Source organism: Panicum virgatum, chromosome 2K (assembly GCF_016808335.1).
Source record: "Panicum virgatum strain AP13 chromosome 2K, P.virgatum_v5, whole genome shotgun sequence".
NCBI lineage: Eukaryota > Viridiplantae > Streptophyta > Magnoliopsida > Poales > Poaceae > Panicum > Panicum virgatum.
In genome coordinates this window covers 55,306,071-55,322,882 of record NC_053137.1, presented here as the reverse complement: position 1 = coordinate 55,322,882, position 16,812 = coordinate 55,306,071, and the positions used below count along the sequence as shown (strand labels likewise).

Sequence of the window (16,812 nt, the reverse complement as noted above, 5' to 3'; positions counted from 1 at the left end):
CTCTGACTATGCTCTGAAACTAAACATGGCTCTGCAGCCGAGCAGCGGCTGCAACAGGTCTGAACCGTGACGAGTGAAAAAAAAACAATCTAATTAGACAGAAAAGATAATAAATCGTCTATATATGATTATATGTTACTCCAACAGGTCTGAACATATCTAGCCAATCCGGCATGCCCCTTTTGCATCATGAATAGCGCTGAAATGCAGACAAAATAATTATCCTGGTTACAGCCATTGCATTGGCATGACTCTGTGGAATAGGAACCCGAATTCCAGTGGCATACCGTACGTCGTCCTCCCTGCTATGGCACGTGAACCCAAACTCGTAACTGCGCCCAGTGAATTGATCTGGCGACAATGATACGTCCGAGCCCGTGAAAGCGTTGACCAATCAGGAGGGTCACGTCGTTTCGACCTCTGACCAATCAGACGTGTTGACCAAACAGCTGCTATAGCTGTAGAAACTCTAGGAGTCGCTCAGATTGATTTTTGCTCCGCTCCCTACAGTTGGATAGACTAAGTTATCCGGTTTTGCAGTTGAAGCCTGAAAATTAGAATTATGATAGTTCGAGTTCGAGAGTGTAACAGACTTTTCTCATGCTAAAATATCCTATCAGATGCTTAATACGGCGCCCCACAATCTCGCTTGATCCCTCACCTTCGCGATTCACGACGATGCAGGATCCACTTATTTGGAAGCCGAGGAAACATCAATCAGATAGGACATATGCTAGAGCATCGCCATCGGTCTCCCAAACAAATTTCCAGGTGCCTCCCAATCTCACCTGCCCAAAGCTAAAAGAATTTCCAAGGGCTTGCTTCTTCAATTTAAGTGTGTTACTGCATGTTTCTTCGACCCGATCTTTACTCATGTATGCGTATCACCTAGGGGGGAAATAGCACATGTTTAGGATGATGTGTCAGTGCAGCTACCACTCCAGATATGCACGGCCTCTCCTCTCCTCTCGTGTCATGACACAATGTACATCCGGCGTCAATGAAGTAATGCGGGCAACATTTACGTCAATTCAGATGTCAATCATAAAACCAATCAACCACATTGAATCCAATTCTATTCTCCATCAATGCCACTCGATACACAACTATACAAGCCAACCCAAGACACGCCGCCCATCAAGCTAAGCTTTATCTGAAAAATTCACTAAACTTTGTCTAGACTAAGCTAAGTGATAGGCAACTGCGGCTATAGCTGTGTGTGTTCTCTGGAACAGTTTTCACTTCACGAGTGGAGCTGCTCCGTTCTCCAGCAACTCCTGATCGAACAAGCGCACATTTTGAACCACATATCTGCAGTCCAAGAGAGGCGAGAAACATGGGTCTACTAGAGTCTGTGGAGAGGAACTGGTTCTTCTGCAATACTGCAGAGGGACTCGGTGTTACTGACCTGCGTGCCCCATGGTGCAGGAGGCCACATGTCAGTGGTAGAGTCTCCGTGCAGTACTACAGAGGAGACTCATCCGACGACCGGGTGGAGCTCAGATCCTCGTCAACACTTGTACATGCAACAGAGGCGCGTGGAGCTCCAGGTCCCTCAGCTGTTTGCTGAATGGGAGCTCGGACCCGTCAAGAGTCAGCACGGACATATGCGGATGACACGAAAGGTGCAGAACACTTCCGTGACCCCTGCAATTCGCTGGTACCTCCTAGTCCTAATACCACCAAACCCGCAAACCGGCCAACCTAATAAGCTCCAACTCTGAAGTTCCATAGTCCCACAGTTTAAAAGTGTGCTGCTTGGTTTGGTGACACTGTGGTGACTCCTGTCTCAGCGGTGCAGATGTGCATTAGTGTTGCCAGGGGCGGAGCTGCAGCCAGCTGTCGGGGTCCGCCGACCCCGACGACCACCAGCAAATCCCTTTTAAATCACTGTTGTTTATAACAAATAACTCCATAGAAAATCAAGATTACTACACGTCGACCCCGGTACGGAAAATTTCTAGCTTCGCCCCTGAGTGTTGCCTCTCCTATATATGTGACCAGCGGCCTCTTGGTTTTCCCTTGTGCAAGCAAATAATAGGAAAAAAAACCATTTCACTACCCCAAAAATTCACATTTTCCTTTTGACTTTCATAATAAAATTATGGCTCTGCTTACTCCCTGGTCTATATATATCAATTGGTCTAATCTATCCCTATTGAGATTTTAACTTTTCGTCTCCCTAAGTTTAAGTTTAGTTTCAAATTCAAATTTTAGGAGATGATGAAGAACATCTGTCATGAGTTTGAAAAATATATTTTTTAAAAAATAGGACATGTCATTATTTGGGGAAAAAAGTAATAGAGACCAACTCTTGTTCAATCGGGAGCTAACCGGATAAGTGAATTGCTTGGCACCGCCGGCCTGAGCTCCACCACGCACTCTGTCGTGCAGCGCAGAGATTAACGGACCTAACTACGTTTTCATCCTAATCTCCGTCGTGCAGTGCAGTGATTAACGGACCTAACTATGTTTTCATCCTAAACTGGCGCTGGACGTGTACTGTCGATCCAAAATTCGTCTGAGCAAAGATCTAGTGTGCATGAGTTCTCAGTGCTTAAATTCGGCTCAAACAAGACCTGAACGAGTACAATCTCATGAAGACGGGCCTAACAATTTGTTTTTTTTTGAAAGAAAAGGGCCACACCCTAATAATTTGTATGCCTGCGCAACTTTCAGAGCGAGTATGCCATCTGGCGCAACTTCAAGAGCGAGTATGCCATCGCTACAATTGCCTGATGCCTCCTAACCCCAACCGGCAACCGTCAATCCCAAGCTAGCTATGTGGCCACTAGAGATGGCAATGGGTACCCAATACCCGAGTACCCGACGGGTTTTATCCGATACAATCGCGGGTATGGGATGATTTCTCTACCCGTGGGTACGTTAATGGGTAAAATTTTATACCCGACGGGTAGACGGGTACGAGTACGGGTATACCCATAGACCCGTGGGTAATTTTTACCCGCATCGCACCCGCATTATCTATACTAGGTCATATTCAATTAAACCTATATAAATATATATTTACACAAAATAATACTAAGATTTGTTGTTAGTATATTATTTTTATTGTCTTTCTTTTACTTAATTATATTTGAGGTAATTTGTGGTTTTTATTATGTCATATACTCAATAATTAGTGCTTTAAAGAGAGTGTTATATCGGGTGCGGGTTACCCGATGGGTTTTTTTACCTGCGCGGGTACGGGTAGAATTTCATACCCGTGAGCGGGTATGGGTATTTTCACGGGTACAAATAATTTTCGCGGGTACAGGTATAGAATAGAACTACCCGACGGATTTTTACCTGTTGCCATCACTCTGTTGCCATCCCTAGTGGCCACGGAATACATCTCATATTCTTATCTGTGCTGGCGCACATCGGATGTGCACCAGTGCTCTCTCCCAGTCTCCCATATATGTGGCATTGGCCGCCTCCGCTTCCCGAGCGACTAATATAAAGGGACGGAGGGAGTAGTATTTATGCAGCACCGTCCTCCCTGATGACATTGTCAGTCCAAAACAACCCAAGTAACTACACCCACTGAATTAAACCTCGTCCAGACCACAGTGGCTGTATATACATACATACTCTCGAATGCTCTGCTCTCATGAGAATGAGATTCCTGATGGAACAATCCAAAAGTTGGAAGCAAAAGCAGCTCAACAGAACACTTGGAATGCTTTTTTTATTTTTCCATTCTTTCAAACTTGACAATGAAATCTAAATGTAACTGGAGTACAATCCTAACTGAGCTTGCACATTGCAGGACCAGATAAAATACCAGGAAGCGAAGGGAGGGTGGCACCAATCCCATCCTCCAACAATGGACTACAACCATGTCAACAACATACGCAGAACCTAGTCCAATAACAAAGCACAGTTTCCTGCACCTTACAAATCAAATCTGACCAAAACAAGAACTAGTGTATGCAGATCGCAGAGGTCTACCAGCCTTGTGAAAAGAATAGGCTTTGTATGAATAGCTTCACAACTGGGAAGCAGACTCTTTCAAGTATAAAAGAAAAACAGAACAAATCCATGTAATGTATTCCATGCAGCAATTGACCTGCAGAGCGACATCAACAAAATTCAGTAAGTGCAACACATAGGACAATAAAAGTTGCACAAGTTTGGTCACATGATTAAATAGAGTAACTTTATGAACAAAATTGCGGTCATGATAACCTGGCTACTTTGGATGCAGAGAAGAAGCAACTCAAAGCAATATTAAAAAATATCATCATGATTGATGAAGATAGAAAATTTAAAGCATTTCCTAAGGACATATATATCATCTGTCTTGAATTGCAAAGATCATGGGCTCATGGCACAAACAATGACTTGTAGTCTGTTAGTAAAGCAGTACAAAACTCTACCAAAGGAGCACCTAATCTGTGCTGCTTCAAATAAACGGTGCTTGCATTTACTTTAAAGGCCACCTTAAAACGAATTTATTGACAGAGCTTACACCAGTGGTACGATTACTAGCCTAGGTTGAAGTTCCTCAAATCAGATCGTGAAAAACTGTACTACTGGTATAGTTGCGCCACAAAATTATTCTACACAGCAGCAACCCTATCCATCTGAACATTTTATGGATTTTTTTTAAAAGAACATTTTATGGATTGACGATACTGTATTGCAGCATGCTACCCTAACCATGTTTTGTTTAAAGGGGGCACCCAAACCCCAGGACACCAATGAATTTTGTACCCCAGGGTTTGGGCACCCCCATTAGTGAATTTATCATGTTGAACCTTTTCAAAAAATTCGTCAAAAAATTTGTGTGCAGTGCAAAATTAAGTATAGCTGCAATAATTCAGTTTCAAATTCGTCCTAAGATGTCAAGAAACAAAATAGACACGAAGTTAATCTGGAAGTGTTCACCATGTGCTGACAGCAAAACTAGTGTATTTTCAATCTCAACACCAAAGATGAGTCTAATATTGAATTTTGAGGTTTAATTTAACTTCGTGTATACTGCATACATGATTTTCTGATAACTTTTTTCAAAACATTGCAGCATGTTAGGTAATGATGCCCGAGCCCCAGGACACCAATGAATTTTTGTTCAGTGAATGCTCAGTCAGAAAGCAATGAACTTCATATATCGAAACTGGAAACACAACAGAGGCTTGTCCTGGGGACTCAAGAACCCTAGTGCTTTAGTGTGTTAAGAAATCTCTGGTTGGAGAACACAACAACCTTGAGCCACCACACTCAGACAACTACTACAACTATCCTCAAAGCAAAGTACATAAACTGCCCCCTTGAAACCCCATGGCACGAAAAAGATCCGTAGCCCAAAACAATTAACAACAGTAAGTGCAAGGATGTAGGTAACGCAAAAGAACAATGAATATCAAGTGCATATGAAATAGTTCTAATCTATTAGAAGATAAACATACTGTTATTGTACTCACCAAAAAGAGAAAATTGGCACTGATAAAAAAAAGCCTTGAAATTCAATATGCTAGCAACTCCATGAGCACTATATATGTTCCAGTGCAGTATGCAATTGTGGAACTCTCCTCCTAAATAGTGGCTCAAGGCGGAAGGATGGAACACCACGCAGCCACCGTTTAATGTCATACATTTCATTCCAGGCTTGCACAATTTCTTCGATCTTGAAGACCAAACCTACAGAGCAAATTGGACAATCTTAGAAACAAGCTCCCAAGTCTCAACTGTTTTTGCACGTTCAAGGATGATTTGAGTAATAAGGGTAGGATTTACAAAACATTCAGCATTTGCCAATGATAGCCTCACAGTTCTAGTGTCACAAATGCAAATTAAGGCACAGAAAATAAGTTCAAAGTGATCTAAAGCATAATGGATCTGCTACACGATAATATTTTAAACATTGATAATAGGTGAACTCCCAAAAGTCAAGGTCCTATAATCAATTTAACAAACTCAGTGTGATTAATATAAAGGCTTCACAAAGCAAATGGCAATCAGCACAATTGAATGAACACTTTGCATAATGCCTGTATAGTTCTTGTATTCTCCAGCAAAATCAACAGTGCGGCAAAAAAAATAGTCCAAAAACATTAAATTTCTCTTACCATCTTGGGCAGTTTCATTGGCGCAGTGGTTTTTCACCAGCACAGCAATATCTGTAGCTGAAGCTCCCCCAAGTTTAAATTTTTCAATAGCTGCCATCAGACAATCTTCCCACATTGGAAGACCTAATTTAAATTCCACAACTGAACGCTCATAGAGGAGCATACCCCATAAAATGTTTATCTGAGACCTCAAATTGGAAGCCTGTTCAGCCGCGTCATCAGTGGATACATCCTTGATGTACTCCTCCAAGCCCATCTTCTCTAGCACAACATTCTCCTGACTAGGTTTAGATCGATTCTTCAGACGCTGTTCTTCCATTTCCTCCCACATTTCTATACCCTTCTCAATATTATCCTCAGCTTTATTGAAGAGCTCCAAGATTTCAGTTGAACATGTTTCCAAATCCACGTTACTACCAACTGCATAGTACCATGACAGTTTCGCTTGCTCAAACTGCTGATGCGCAAGTGCAAGGAAACCCTCAAAAAAGTTCGGCTTGGCCTTCACAGCTTCTTCATATGTCTTTCCAGCCTTATTGTACTCTTCCCTTGCCCATTCATATGCTTCCTTCACTTGCTCAAGCACCAATTCTCTTGGGGCATCTCCTGATAATAACAACCTTTTCCTGGCCCGGGACATATGAACATTACCCCAGTGGAAAAATGCAAGCGCTGCCATCTCTTGAAAGTTTCGCTCGGCAATTTGAAACACCTCCTGGGCTTCCTCAGTAGTAATAGTGTCCTCGATTGCCTCTGTGTAGAGCTTCATACTAACCTCATGGAGGTCCAGATACTCATCAGAGCTAACACCGACATGGTTCTTGAAAAGCCTAGCGAATTGCACAATCCAATCATCAATGCAAGTCACTGTGCTCCTATCCTCATCCTGCCTATTGCTTCTGATACTTCCATTGTCTGAAGCGCTGTTCACATTTCTCTCCATTGGCCCACTATTGGAATCATCAATATAAGGTTCATGCTCTGGATTGACCTCAGTGACATACAGCCGAAGTGAGCTCCCAGGATCAGCCAGCTGCTCAGCCCATTTCAGCTCATCCTGGTTGGTAATTGTCACAAGATCACCCTCCTTGTCCTTGTACTTGACAAGAACAGCCTTCAGCCCTGGAAACTTGCTCCGGACGGCCTCACGCAGCTGTGCCATGCTGCAGCTTGCCGGCACCTGAGCCCACCTTATGTCCTCCCCAAACACAAGTTTCACCTGCCTCGGCGGCTCCTCCACATCCTCTTCCTTGACAGCTTCCGCTATCTTCTGCTCCTCGACCTCCTCCACAGCCACCGCTGCGGCCTTGGCAGCGGCCTTCCGTCCTCCCCTCTTCTTGCGCGGCTTCTGCTTGGGTGCAGCAGCCACCACCTCCTCCGGAGTGGGCATGATCTCCTTGTCGTCCAGCACAATCCCCTTCTCCTCCATGGCCTTCTTGACCCTGTCGGCCACATCCAGCGCGGTGAGGTTGTTGGGCTCCAGGGAGAGCACCTTGTTGACGTCCCTGCAGGCGAGGTCGAGCCTGCCCAGCGCCTCGAAACAGCGCGCCCGCTTGAGCAGCGCCTTGGTGTACTTGGGCGTGGCCTCGAGTGCGACGTTGCACTCGTTGATGGCGCGGTAGTAGTCGGGTGGGCTCATCTGCATGTAGCAGGCGGCGATGTTGCTGTGGAGGTAGGCGACGTCGGGGTGCGCCCGGGGCAGCAGCTTGATGGCCTTGTCGTAGTTGAGCAGCGCGCGGTCGTAGTCCCGGCGCTGGAAGAGCTTGTTGCCCTCCTCCTTGTGCTCCTGCGCCATTTCCGTGAAGATGGTCTCGTCGCCGTCGAGGACCTTGGAGCCGGACCGCTCGAGCGACGCCGGCTTGCCCCCGTGCTCGCCGCCGCCGCCGCCGGAGGCCCTCTTCTTCTTCAGCGACGGCTTGCCCATCTCGCTTTCTTCTCCGCCAACGAATCTACAGCAAAAAGGAGGCTCCTTTCCCCCCTCTTGAAATGACCGCACGCCGCCTCCTCGATTCCTCAAGAAAGCTCCCGAATTCGACGGAACCAGGGCGGAATTCGACAGAAATCCCGCCTCTCTCCCGGCAAACCCGCCCAGACGGAGCAACTCAAAGCGAGAATTCGAGGCCGTCGCTGGTCTCAAAACCCAAGAAGAGCCAACCAAATCCCCAGCAAAGGTGGACGAAGAGGAGGAAAGAAGAGGAAACCCAACTGCCCAAGTCAAAGCTGGCCAAGGACAGGCCGCAAGCCAACGAAGACACGGTCGGAATCTCCCTCTCTGTCGCGGTGGGAATGGGCGAATTGTTGGGATGCGTGGAACGGAATAAACGAACAAACTGCGAGGCTGCGGGCGCGCTTAAGCAAAGAACGGCCGAGAGAGACGGCAATACCCCGTCGCTGGGCTTAAGCTTCCGGCCTACTCCTGCTCCTGATCCTTTTTTCTTTTCAGCGGTGTGGTCGCGTGGAGCAGGTGCTAATGCTAATTGCAAAAGAAAAGAGGAAAAAAAAGGAACGGTCGGGCAGTGCGGCGCTGCCGCTAATCTTTTTCGGTTAGCGTGTGTGGTTGGCCTGCGGGGCGAACGGCCGCGGGTGTACGGACCTGGTCGGCGTCGGCGGGCGGGCGGGCGTGTGGTGACCGGGGTTCACCAAACCGGTCCGGTATCAAACCGGCTCATATTCAAAATTCAAATTTAAATTTAAAAAATGAAAAATTCTCAAAAAATTTCTAAAAATACTTCAAGGTGCGACGAATCTAATAGTGTCAAATTATCTCAAAAAAATCGTTCATTTAGTATGGTTTGCGGAATTTAGAAGTCAAATCAAAAAAGAAAAAGAAAAAAAGCGACGGCCACCCATCGCGCGGCAGCGCGCTTTTTACCTCGCCCCCAGACACCCGCAGCCTCAGTCGCGCCTCCCTCATCCGCTCCCCCCTCATTCACTCCTGTTCGTCACCAGAAAGCGCTGTCCGCCGCCCGACCCCAGCCAGCCGCCCGCGGAGCTCGGCTAACCGGTCAGATCCACCGGTAAGCCGGACCGGTAGCAGATCTACCGGTCCCGGCCGATTAACCGCCCGGGTAGGTCGGTTTACCGGCCCGGAGAGGCGGTAAGCCGCGGGCAGGTAAGGTTTTTTTTTGCCCTAGGATTTAGGTGTATTTAGATGATTTGTTTTATGATTTAGGTGTATGACTTAGGTATATTTAGAATGTAGGTAAGATTTATTTGTATTACATGATTTTTTGCACTATGTAGTAGGTTTTAGGTAGATTTGATTTAGGTGTATTAGATGATTTTTGACACTATGACTTAGGAGTTAGAATATTAGATGATATGTATTCATTGTCTATGTATGCAGATAGACAATGGCAGGCAGAGATGTTGTATGGGAACACGGTGAAAATCTTTATCCCGGATGACGATGCAACTATTGTCGTACGCAGAAAGGATGAGGTGGTGCAACTAGATTGAAACAACATTTGGCTGGGCGCGGGGCAGAGGTGGTCCATTGCAGGAATGTGCCACCTGATGTGCGGGACTTCTTTCAGCGTGAGTTGGATAGGGCAAAGAAGGCAACTGCTGGCCGGGCCCGAGAGAGGTTGAGACAGGAGAAGGCTGCAGCGGAGGGAAACTATCCCGGTGATGAAGAAGATGAGGAGGCTCATGTGCAGCGTGCCATGGATCTATCGAGAGCGGAAGCAGAGTTCCGACGGGGGTGGAACAGAGAGGAGGTGCATATGAGCGTGGAGGGGGTAGTGGTTCGACGAGGGGAAATATTATGCAGAGGATGTTTCGAAGGTCCACTTCGCAGAGGGAGAGTCCTGTGGTGGAGGACTATAACTTGGCAGCTGGTGGGAGAAGAGGAATGACGCAACCAAGAATTGATATAGGCTCCTAGACACAGAAGGGTAAGAATGCAAATGAAGCTATTGGTAAAGATTGGTCAAAGTTTTTCCATATTACAGGAGTACATGGAAGACAGGCTGACAGTCTATACTTTGTCAGCGCGGTCAGGGAGACATAGAAGTGGAGTAAGTCTCCTTTTCATTGGAATGATACCTATGAGCTTACATTCTTGTATCTCATGATTTTCATATGGTTGTAGGTGAAGGTATCGCATCACCCACTGGACGGGATATTGATGGCGAGTACCCTGATCAGAACGAGCAAGGCTTGAAGTCGAGGTACATTAGTTCTGGAATGGCAGACAACATCGGCGTGGACGGGCCAAACTTGGCAACACTATAAGGCTGACCTTCTTAGAGTGCGAGGTATCGCTTTGATGTCCACCGCCGAATACCAAACCGCGTCACAAATGGGGGTCTTCCCATATCTACGTTGAACTTTTATTTCATGTGTATAAATGTATGACTCCGTATTTGTATGCACGCTTATTACTATTGTATTTGTATGTATAATTATAAATTGTTGCTTTGGTGTGGTTATTTATATTAATATTTGCATAGCTCATGCCGAAATTTTCTTTTATTTCACACCGAGGATCTATTTTGTAATCGTCAGAAATTTTTTTTAACTCACCGGTATACCGGCCAAACTGGCCGGTATACCGGTCTAACTAGCCAGTATAGAGCTATTCTCAAATCACCGGTATACCGGCCAAACCGGCCGGTATACCGGTGCGAACCGGTTGAACGGCGCAAGTTGAATTCAAATTTGAATTCCCTCGGTTCCGACCGGTAACCGGCCAAACCGGACCAGTATACCGGTACCGGAGGCCGACGGTTTGGCCGGTCCGGTCGGAAATTAAAACCCTGGTGGTGACAGCGAGGACATGGGCGCCACCGCCAGCCGGCCGATGCGCTGGGCTGGGCGGCGTTGCGGGTGCGTGTGGTGGTGGGGAAGCAAAGTAACAATGGAGGGCGGTGGTTGGCGCCGGAAGCCGATCGCGACGTCGCCCACACCCAAACGGGGTCGCTTCCCGCGTGCGGCATCACCCGTGATTCGGTTCGGTGAAAGTTAAGCGCGCGCTAAGCCCGCCGCCGCCCCGCGCGGATTAGGTTAGGGTTTCCCGCCTCGGTTGCTTCGCGTTCACTCTCCTCCTTTCCAACCGGGCCGGGCCGGGCCGCGCATTTCGGCCTGCCTGACTCGTGTAACGAATGGGCCGGGTTAGGCCCATATTGGCCCACTTGCGCCGTGACTGCGCCCCCCTCTCCGTGACGTGCCGCGACCAATCGGTGCGCGCCATGTCAGGCTCGCCGCGCTCACCGATGGGTGGGTCCCATTCGTCCCGAGAATCCGCACGGCTTCCACCTCTCTCTCTTCCATAAACTGACTGCGAAAAGAAAAGAGGAGAGAGAGGAAGCTGCAGTGAAGTCGCCGGCGCCGCCGCGACAGGGGGGAGCAGCAGCGGCAGCGGGGCCCGGCGATCTCAGCTGCGGCGGCGCCGCGGTGAGGGAGGAAGCGGAGGCGCGGCAGGATGCACTCGTTCGGGCACCGCGCGAACGCGGTGGCGACGTTCGCGGTCACCATACTGGCCGCGATGTGCTTCGCCGCCTCCTTCTCCGACAACTTCAACACCCCCGCCCCCACCGCCTCCGTCAAGGTATCGACCCAGCCTCCCTCGATTCCGTCCCACCCGCCTTGTGCGCGCGCGGAGTCTCACTTGATTTGTGGCTACGGGCGTGTGCTGCTCGATCTGCCCTGCGGACTCTAGCCGATTAGCTCGTCCGCCGGCCGCCCTCGCGCGAATTCATTTGTTGTGCTGACGCGACGCCGTTCGTTTCAACTGCGCAGATCTTGAACATAAACTGGTTCCAGAAGGAGGCAAACGGCAACGACGAGGTAACTGATCTCCGCACCCTTTTGTGTTCTGCAAATTGACCGAAACCAGCGAGAAATTGAACATAAACTGGTGTGTCTTTGTTGTTTTCAGGTTAGCATGACGCTGAACATCTCGGCAGACCTTTCGTCTCTGTTCACGTGGAACACAAAACAGGTAATGTGTATTTGGGGCTCTTCATTCCCTTTCCCCTCAGTGTTCACTGTTTCCGTGCAATTTTTAAATTTTATTTTATATTATTAGAAAGTATGGTATGAACTTGTAACGGGAATACAAATCCTCAAGCATAGAAAGTTGTCTCTTTAGTGTCCAAGATCAAGTGAGAATTTGTGTCTCTGAATTTTGGGGTAATTGTAATTTATATTAGTTCTCTGTTCTCATGGAATGATACTGTGGAAAGTATAAGGGAAATTTGCCATCATAAATTTCCAGCATAGTATACCTATGTGTTGTTGAAGTAGAAACTCACTTGATCTTAATCCTGTCCAAACAGAACTTAAGAATGCTCTTCTGCTTCTGTTGCTTAACTTCACTTTTGTTGGATGATTGTAGGTGTTTGTCTTTGTGGCGGCTGAGTATGAAACTCCACAGAATGCTTTGAATCAAGTAAGTCCTGTTGATGGTTATACTGAGTTGATACCCATTCCTGTGGGGCATTACTGGTGTTCATACTACTATTAGTTACTATTAGCCTGCAACAACAGCCCACAAAGGCGTGAGTTTTCTGCTGGGGACAGTAGTGCAATTTCATGCAGTTGCCATTTGCTTCTGGATTGCAATAATGATGTTATATATTTTGTCCACTACCTAGATGAACTTGAAGTTCATGTTATGAGGAAATTCAGGACTGTTAGGTTAATCAATGCATGTCCTTCTAAAGCCAGCTGAGCTAAACATGGTCAAAACAAAAATCAATAATTGGTAAAATTTCTAGATTGATGGCAATTGGCCCAAATTACCGTTTTACTTCCAGATCGATAGTGTACTTGATGTTAGCTTGATCATTTGCATGATTAATGCTGTTTCCCCGAACTTGGGTAAGAGGCGTGAGCCTAGACTTTTATGGGATACAATCTTATGACTTAATGTAGACCAGTACCAGTATGATTTTCATTCCTACCCTATCAAATCATTTTATTGCCTGCTGATATTCCATTATATTTCAGTTTTTTCCACTTATACAGTGCTGTAACTGATTGTATTTGGTTTATGCGACAGGTTTCCCTTTGGGATGGAATTATACCTGCAAAAGAGCATGCCAAGTTTTTGATCCATACTACAAACAAGTACAGATTTATTGATCAGGCAAGCACGTTACTTAGATTGAATGTTGATTAAATGTAATTATGAAATTTTATTACTGTGACTGGGTGATGATTTTGGTATGATTATTCTGAAATTTGAATGGATAAAGATCTTTTTTCCTTTTCTTCATATTTTATTTGAGAATTGATATAATGCCCTACACATATAATCAGACAGGATGCCTGAACCATGCATTTACATGGCTATATTTGTTTTCCAATAGAAATTCTGAATCTAAGTAAATTCTAGTAGCACATTAGTTGGTCCTGAACCCACTCACATTTCATCTGATCATCTTTTGGTCTTGACATTAACTTTGGATAGCTAGTACAGATTGAGTGGTTGACCCTGCTGATGTACTGTACATGTACATCAAATCTTTTGGTTGGTCTCAATTTCCTTAACTTTTGTTTAGCTGTATTATATTCAATGTTCCGTTCATCACTTAAATGTGTACTACATCACATATTTTGTACTGCAAAGCACGGTCCTTCAGTGATTGCATTGAATGGATGATTGATGCCCTCTTTTTTTTATTTCATTACAGGGTAGCAATCTAAAGGGCAAGGAATTCAACTTGACAATGCACTGGCACATTATGCCAAAGACTGGCAAGATGTTTACAGATAAGTTTGTTATGACAGGTTATCGGCTCCCGGAGCAGTACAGATAGTCTGATAGATCTTGAACAGCAAAGACCTGGGAGCAGAGACCTGAAAGAAGTTTTAGTAGCAGTGGCATAGCTGATACTGAGCCTTTTCATCTAATCTAAGCCGAACATGTAATCTTATGAGCTTGTACTTTAGCTGAAACCAAGCGAAACAAAATTGTACTTTTGCGCAGATATGTATTTTCGAACTTTTGAAGGGCGGGCCTGGTGTAGCGGTAGAGCCTACTGTCTGTAACCGGAAGGTCCCGGGTTCGAGCCCCAGCCTCTGCACATTTGTGTGGGTAAGGCTTGCACAACCCTTCCCCAGACCCCGCACAGTACGGGAAGCCTACGGGGTACTTCCCTGTGTATTTTCCAACTTTGCTTCGTCTATCGAAAGTTGCGCCTGAACCTGTTGAATTTGGAGTCTTGTTTATAGTAGTCTACTTCTGTGAACGCGTATGTTGCATTGTCAGGTTGTGACAGCCTTACAGGGACAAGACATGGTCCGCCAGTAATGTGAAAGATCATTCTCTCCTCCCGGGCTGTGTTTAGACGGGGGAAAATGTGGGGAAAAAAGTTGCATCGGATACTGTAACATTTTTCGTTTGTTTGGGGTAAATATTGTCCTACCATGACCTAACTAGACTCAAAAGATTCGTCTCGCAACGTACATCAAAACTATGCAATTAGTTTTTTTATTTAACTATATTTAATACTTTATGCATGAGTTATTTGTTATATTTAATGTTTTGATGTGATAGGGGATGTAATGGAAAGTTTGGAAAGTTTGTGGGATCTAAACACACCCCCGATCACCCCGCTGACGGTGCCTGGAATAGGCATCTCCGTGGGAGCAGTACTCTACCTCGGCGCCAACGCAATGTACAGGTTCGGAGTGTCCCGGTGATCTGAATATTCAGACAACTAGGGATTGATTCTCGCCAGTTGTATCAGCCCGGGATCTTTTTCACACCTGTTCTTCCAAATCGATGCTGCTAGTAAGCTGCAAATACGAAGCGAGCGTGGAGGTGGTGTACTGCCTCTCTCTTGGGCTCTTGGCCGTCCTCAATCCTCACAGTGCTGCCCACTGTGCCTGCAAGTGTTATGTTGAGCTGCTTCTGCTTACACCTTTGGATTGTTCCATCAGGAATCTCAATTATCATGAGAGCAGAGCATTCTAGAGTATGTATGTATATACAACCACTGTGGTCTGGACGAGGTTTAATTCGATTGGTGTAGTTACTTATTGGGTTGTTGCTGGCGTTACTGCAACACTGAGTTTGGGTTCACATGCCAGCAGGGAGGACGGTGTTGCGTAAACTAGATGAAGCGGAGGCGGCCAAGGCCACATATAAGGCGAGGCTGGGTGGGAGAGAGCACTAGCACTGGTACACACATCCGCACAGCACTGCATCTCCTGTGGTCACCAGGCTTGGATTCACGGTTGGGGTTAGGAGGCATCAGCAAATGACAGGGTTGGTTGGAGGCCTGAGCCAGGCAGCTGCTCCCAGGCAGCGATCTGAACCCCAGGCTGATGAAATCGACGGCCTAGAGGTGCTGCCTGGCCCAGGCAGCAAATGGCAGGCTCAAACCAAACAGTCGACGAGTCGACGACGCAGAGTGTGAGCTATGCCATATGGATGCCGAGTCCCCTGACCACCTGATTCTCCTCTGCCCGACCGCGGTGTAATCCTGGACAACATTGGGATTCTCCATCCCCACTACTGCATCGGTCTCCTGCCTGTAGGAGCTGCCACGGCCAGACCACATCCCGGCACCTTCCTACCACACCTTCCTCCTGCTGTGTGCATGGCATCTATGGAAACATCGACATGATGTCGTTTCAGAAACATGGAGCCATTCCTCCTACGACTGCTACTTGCCTGTAAGCAAGATGCACGCCTGTGGCGCTGTCGTCTTCCGCCCGCCCTGCAAGGGATCACGGAGGCCTGGTGTCAAGCATTCTGTTTAAATATGTATGTAGTCCCCAGTTTCCACCCTTGTATAAGCTTTGTAAACCTGCTGAACCTATGGTTTTATGAGCTGCCAAAAGCTCCCTGAAATATAACCTTGGTGGGGATTCCCCCCTGCGTTTCCATTAAAAAAAGGGGATTTTTTTTATCAGTGCCAATTTTCTCTTTTTGGTGAGTACAATAACTACATGTTTATCTTCTAATACATTAGATCTATTTCATATGCACATTAAAACACTAGGGTTCTTGAGTCCCCACCGCAACACAAGCCTCAGTTGTGTTTCCAGTTTTGATATATGAACTTCATTGCTTTCAGACTGTGCATTCATTGAACAAAAATTCATTGGTATCCTGGGGTTCGGGCATCCTCTTTTGCCAAAATATAGTTTGCCCAGCATATGCTTCCATGTTTCGAAAAAGTTATCAGAAGAATCATGTGTGCAGTACATAAAGTTAAATTAACTTCGGTGTTGAGATTGAGAAGGCACAAGTTTTGCTGTCAGCACATGGTGAACAGTCCAGATTGACCTGTCTATTTTGTTTCTTGACATCTTAAGACGAGTTCGAAACTGAACTATTGAAGCTATACTTAATTTTGCGCTGCATATAAAATTTTTGACGATTTTTTTACACGGTTCGAAACAATATCATCAATCGATGAAGTGTTCACTGGACATGGTTGCTGCTGTGTAAAATAATTTTGTGAGGCAAACTATACCAGTAGTATAGTTTTTCACGATCTGTTTGAGGGACTTCAACCTGGGCTAGTAATTTTACCACTGGAGTAAGCTCTGTCGATAATTTGTTTTTTAAGGTGGCCTTTAAAGTATATTCAAGCACCGTTTATTTGAAGCAGCACAGATTGCCTTGAAAGGTTGTGGGTTTGTGGAGCTTTACGCCAGTTTGATGTTCCTTCTAGAATTTTGTGCTGTTGTAGTAGCAGACTACAAGTCATTGTTTGTGCCATGAGCCCATGATCTTTGCAACTCAAGACAGATGATATTTATGTCCTCAGGGACT

At 46.2% G+C, this 16,812-nt stretch overlaps 2 protein-coding genes across 3 annotated transcripts; one reads left to right on the top strand and one right to left on the bottom strand.

The window, feature by feature from the left end:
- Window positions 1-3,665: 3,665 nt before the first annotated feature.
- Window positions 3,666-8,540, bottom strand: LOC120686652 (protein PHOX1-like). Its single transcript, XM_039968866.1, has 3 exons — window positions 6,075-8,540; window positions 5,430-5,646; window positions 3,666-4,072 (listed from the first exon to the last, which is right to left on the bottom strand). Exons 1-2 carry the CDS (start codon window positions 7,996-7,998, stop codon window positions 5,498-5,500), a joined length of 2,073 nt encoding a protein of 690 aa, XP_039824800.1. The 5' UTR covers window positions 7,999-8,540; the 3' UTR covers window positions 3,666-4,072; window positions 5,430-5,497.
- Window positions 8,541-11,301: 2,761 nt separating this feature from the next.
- LOC120686641 (signal peptidase complex subunit 3B-like) lies at window positions 11,302-14,227 on the top strand. Of its 2 annotated transcripts, XR_005680290.1 has the most exons (7): window positions 11,302-11,625; window positions 11,817-11,864; window positions 11,956-12,018; window positions 12,415-12,468; window positions 13,081-13,167; window positions 13,715-14,013; window positions 14,184-14,227. XR_005680290.1 is itself a non-coding variant. In XM_039968852.1 (6 exons), exons 1-6 carry the CDS (start codon window positions 11,500-11,502, stop codon window positions 13,838-13,840), a joined length of 504 nt encoding a protein of 167 aa, XP_039824786.1. In that variant the 5' UTR covers window positions 11,302-11,499; the 3' UTR covers window positions 13,841-14,033. The 2 variants fall into 2 exon arrangements, 1 of the variants encoding a protein (XP_039824786.1); XM_039968852.1 differs by lacking the exon at window positions 14,184-14,227 and having other exon boundaries at window positions 13,715-14,033.
- The last annotated feature ends 2,585 nt before the right edge of the window (window positions 14,228-16,812 follow it).

Bases quoted from the DNA above. Each gene is read 5' to 3' on its own strand.
- LOC120686652 (XM_039968866.1), bottom strand. From the start codon at position 7,998: ATGGGCAAGCCGTCGCTGAAGAAGAAGAGGGCCTCCGGCGGCGGCGGC. The intron at 5,647-6,074 runs GTAAGAGAAATT...TTTGCTCTGTAG, and splicing joins CAATGAAACTGCCCAAGATG to GTTTGGTCTTCAAGATCGAA.
- LOC120686641 (XM_039968852.1), top strand. From the start codon at position 11,500: ATGCACTCGTTCGGGCACCGCGCGAACGCGGTGGCGACGTTCGCGGTC. The intron at 11,865-11,955 runs GTAACTGATCTC...TGTTGTTTTCAG, and splicing joins AGGCAAACGGCAACGACGAG to GTTAGCATGACGCTGAACAT. The intron at 12,019-12,414 runs GTAATGTGTATT...GGATGATTGTAG, and splicing joins TCACGTGGAACACAAAACAG to GTGTTTGTCTTTGTGGCGGC.